At 41.4% G+C, this 3,692-nt stretch overlaps 1 protein-coding gene across 1 annotated transcript; it reads left to right on the top strand.

Annotated features, from left to right (window-relative positions):
• Positions 1-597: 597 nt before the first annotated feature.
• LOC113758286 (protein FAR1-RELATED SEQUENCE 5-like) lies at positions 598-3,187 on the top strand. Its single transcript, XM_027301209.1, has 4 exons — positions 598-1,229; positions 1,349-2,110; positions 2,376-2,578; positions 3,042-3,187. The coding sequence occupies exons 1-4, from the start codon at positions 598-600 to the stop codon at positions 3,185-3,187; spliced, it is 1,743 nt and encodes a 580-aa protein (XP_027157010.1).
• Positions 3,188-3,692: the final 505 nt, after the last annotated feature.

Below are 3,692 nucleotides of genomic sequence, written 5' to 3'. Positions count from 1 at the left end.
GAACCTGAGTGTGACCGAGACACATTCATTGAAGAAAGCGGTGTTTCAATAGAAGGACACGAAGATGAGGAGGCAGATGAATTGGTGGGCGCAATAGGCGTGGATGACCTAATGAAATTAACATTTAACACAGAAGAAGAAGCTGGGGAATTCTATAATTTGTATGCGAAACTAAGCGGATTTAGGATTCGTAAAAGTAATGCGAAACGAGATGCAGATGGCATTTCAAGATTTAGAAAATGGGTATGTTGATGTGAAGGTTATAGGAATGAAAAGTGGTTTAATTATGAAGACCGGAAAAGAGAAGCAAAACCAATCACAAGAACCGGGTGTGGGGCTTGCTTTCGCGTGAAATATGACATAGAATCGGTAAAGTATGTGGTGACACGTTTCATTATGGAGCACAATCACCCGCTGGAATCAGAGGCAAGTGTGCAACACATTATGTCGCATAGAAAAGTGAGCGATGCAGAATATGCGCAGGCAAAAAGTCTAAAGTTGGTTGGGGCCAGAATATGCTAGATAATGAAACATTTTGTTATCAAAGCCGGAGGGTATAGTAACGTGGGATTTTGCATTAAGGATCTATATAACCGAATGGACGAGGAACGTAGAAAAGATATTTTTAATGGCGATGCAGAAGGGACACTTGGGTTCTTGGCAGCGAAGAAGGATGCCGATGACATGTTCTTTTATAAATATCATGTAGATAACGAAGGAAGATTGGCAAGGTTGTTTTGGGCAGATTCTAAATCTCGTGCGGACTTCAGTGTATTTGGAGATGTATTGGTATTTGATACAACGTACAAAACAAATAAATACCGCAAGCCACTAGTTGTACTTGCAGGGGTAAACAACCATTTGAACAGTACTATTTTTGGCTGTGCACTGCTATTAGATGAGAGGATTGAAACATATGAATGGGTGTTAAGTACATTTGTAGAGGCTATGAAAGGTAGAAAGCCAGTAGCAGTGATGACAGATGGGGACAGTGCAATGCGAAGAGCTATAAAGAATCTTCTCCCGGATGCTTGTCACAGGCTATGTTCGTGGCACTTGCATAGAAATGCACGGAGTAATATTCGCTGCGAGGAGTTTAATAACAGGTTGTATAACCTGATGGTGAGAAAGTGTAGCACTCTTGAGTTTGAGGATCGGTGGGCTAGGTTGGTTAATGAATGTGGGGTGGTAGAGAATGAGTGGGTGAAGAAGTTGTACCGTAGGAGAAGGTTATGGGCAGAGGCCTATTTACGCGGTCATTTTTTTGTAGGTATGAGAAGTACTCAAAGGTCTGAGAAAATGAATGCTTTTTTGAATGAGTGCTTGAATGAAAAAATGAATTCGTTAGAAGTTTTGATTTGGCAATAGCATGGCTTCGACATACTGAGAGCAAAGCAGTTCACACAAGCGAAAACACAAAACCAGTCTTAACCACAATCCTGCCCGAATTAGAGGGGGGCGCAGCGGAGGTGTTTACAAGGAATGTGTTCTTCATGGTGATGAAGCATTTGAACAGGCAAGGACTTCTAATTTCTGAGGGTTGGAGCGAGGATGGAGGGAGTCGTACATATTATTACTCGAAATATGGTGGACACAAAATAAGTTGGATGGTGGATTATGATAGGTCAATGGAGAAGCTAATCTGCTCTTGCATGAAATTTGAGTCAAAGGGGATTTCTTGTGCTCACATGTTTCGCGTGATGGTGGTAGAAGGAATGAACAGGATCCCAGAAGCATGCATTTCGAAGTGGTGGACAAAGGGAGTTTACTGTACTAATAATGGAATGAAAGCATTTGTTGCAGACGAACAGCTGACACAAATGGCCAGATATGGCACTTTAAAGTCCAGTTGTAATACTATGTGTTACTATGCCTCCTACATGGATGATGCGTTTAATGACCTGCAGCAGATGTTTGACAAGCATTCTGTGGACCTAAAGGAGAAGTGGAGTGACAGGGGATATGGGGGAGACGGATTTGCAATGGATTCAAGAGTGAGGAACGATAGAAGTAGAAGAACATTCGGGCTGTTAGATCCCAGGGTGTCCCGGTCTAAAGGTGATCACAAGCATGCAGAAGCAAAGAAGAAAAGAAAGTGTGGTCATTGCAGGTACTATTGGAATTGCATACGTAGTTATACAGTAGTTAATTGATAAAATACATGAAGTGGACAGTGAAGGTAATAATGAAGAAGTGGGTATTTTTCGTTCTTATTATCAACAGTAGCAAATAAACACATAATTAAAAGTGCATACAAAGTATACAAAGTTATTGGCAATGCAAGAAAGTTGAAGTGGTGTAATGTTAGCATTGTGCTTAGTTGACGTGATTACTTGCAGTCACAAATGATTTGACATGTGATATATGGGTTGAAGATTGCAGGCAGGCCACAACCAACGAACATGCCCATACAAAAAGAATTCGCACAACACAGCAGTTCATGATGATTATATGGAAAATCGTTTGGATGACTCGCTGGAAAAATCATTTGAAATTGGTACGGGCTGGAGCGACTCAGGCGAATGGAGAGGACAAGCATTTGTACCACAACAATTCGGTAGCAGTGGAAGGGACACAGGTAGCCAACAAAGAAGTCCAGGAGAAAGATGAGACACTACTATTGTGATGCTTCGGTTTGCAGTTACGCAATAAATAAAGCAGGTTTTGGTGAGTAGAGGTGCAAGAGTAGTCTTTCCATGAAACAAGTACGAAATTGTAGAAGGGGAACGGTTTGTATCTTTCCTTCGCATTAATTTGTTTTGAGCATGAGAAGGCTACAAGGTATTCGTGAATGCGGGGAATGCTGGGTACAGGTTGTGGTGGTGTTTAAAAAAATTTGATTCCGTTACCATTGAAGTGTAAATAATGTAAGTTTGAATGTGTCATGGGCCATTGTAAGCTGTTATGACCACAGCCACTCAAAGGTAGTAAACAGTCATTATACTGATGCAGTACCTGTTGGTAAATGGCTTTGTTGTTCTTATTTTACTGTTGTTGCGTGTGTAAATTCTATTATATATTCTTTTAGGTGTGAAATGCAGAGGTTGAAAGAGATGGTATGGTTGTGCATGGAAGTAGTAGCCGTGACGACAGACAGGTTACAGAGCAACACCGGCTTGAGGGATTGTCTTTTGTTATATATCGGTGGGGTGAAGAGTATTCAAGGTTGCTAGGTCTAGATGGGTAAGTCATTGTAGTTCCACCGAAGGGGTCATGCACAGAAGGATCACCAGATGCATGACTGTCAAGGTTGCGTCGTAAGCACTGCTGTAGCAAATAGTGCTACTGCACTTGGTTAATAGGAGAGTAAGTAGTTGACAAATTGTTTATTAGACGAACCAAACTTGTTACGATCCTTTTTTGTAAATAGGAAATTAAGTGGAAGCGTATGTTGCGCAAAATCTCTTCGTGGGATAGACATTTTCCGAAGTGGCTACTTGGGAATCAGCTTCAGTTGCCCAGCTTTTGTAAACTGGTGCCTTACGCTGCTGCTATAAACTGCTTTTACGATATGGGCTGTTTGTTCCTCTCCTTGCTATCCTAACCAATGACCGTAAGGCCCAACGCCTTTTCTTTTGCCCATCGTTCCATTCAGGTGTAGGAACAGTAACTTCTGTTTCTCCCCATCTATTTTCATTACTCACAATGCTTATGCGTCTCTTCAGTGCACCAATAACAATGGTATTATTAGT

Source organism: Coffea eugenioides, unplaced genomic scaffold (genome assembly GCF_003713205.1).
Source record: "Coffea eugenioides isolate CCC68of unplaced genomic scaffold, Ceug_1.0 ScVebR1_44;HRSCAF=240, whole genome shotgun sequence".
Lineage (NCBI taxonomy): Eukaryota > Viridiplantae > Streptophyta > Magnoliopsida > Gentianales > Rubiaceae > Coffea > Coffea eugenioides.
The sequence above is the reverse complement of the archived record's forward strand: the minus strand, read 5'-3'. Positions and strand labels throughout refer to the sequence as shown.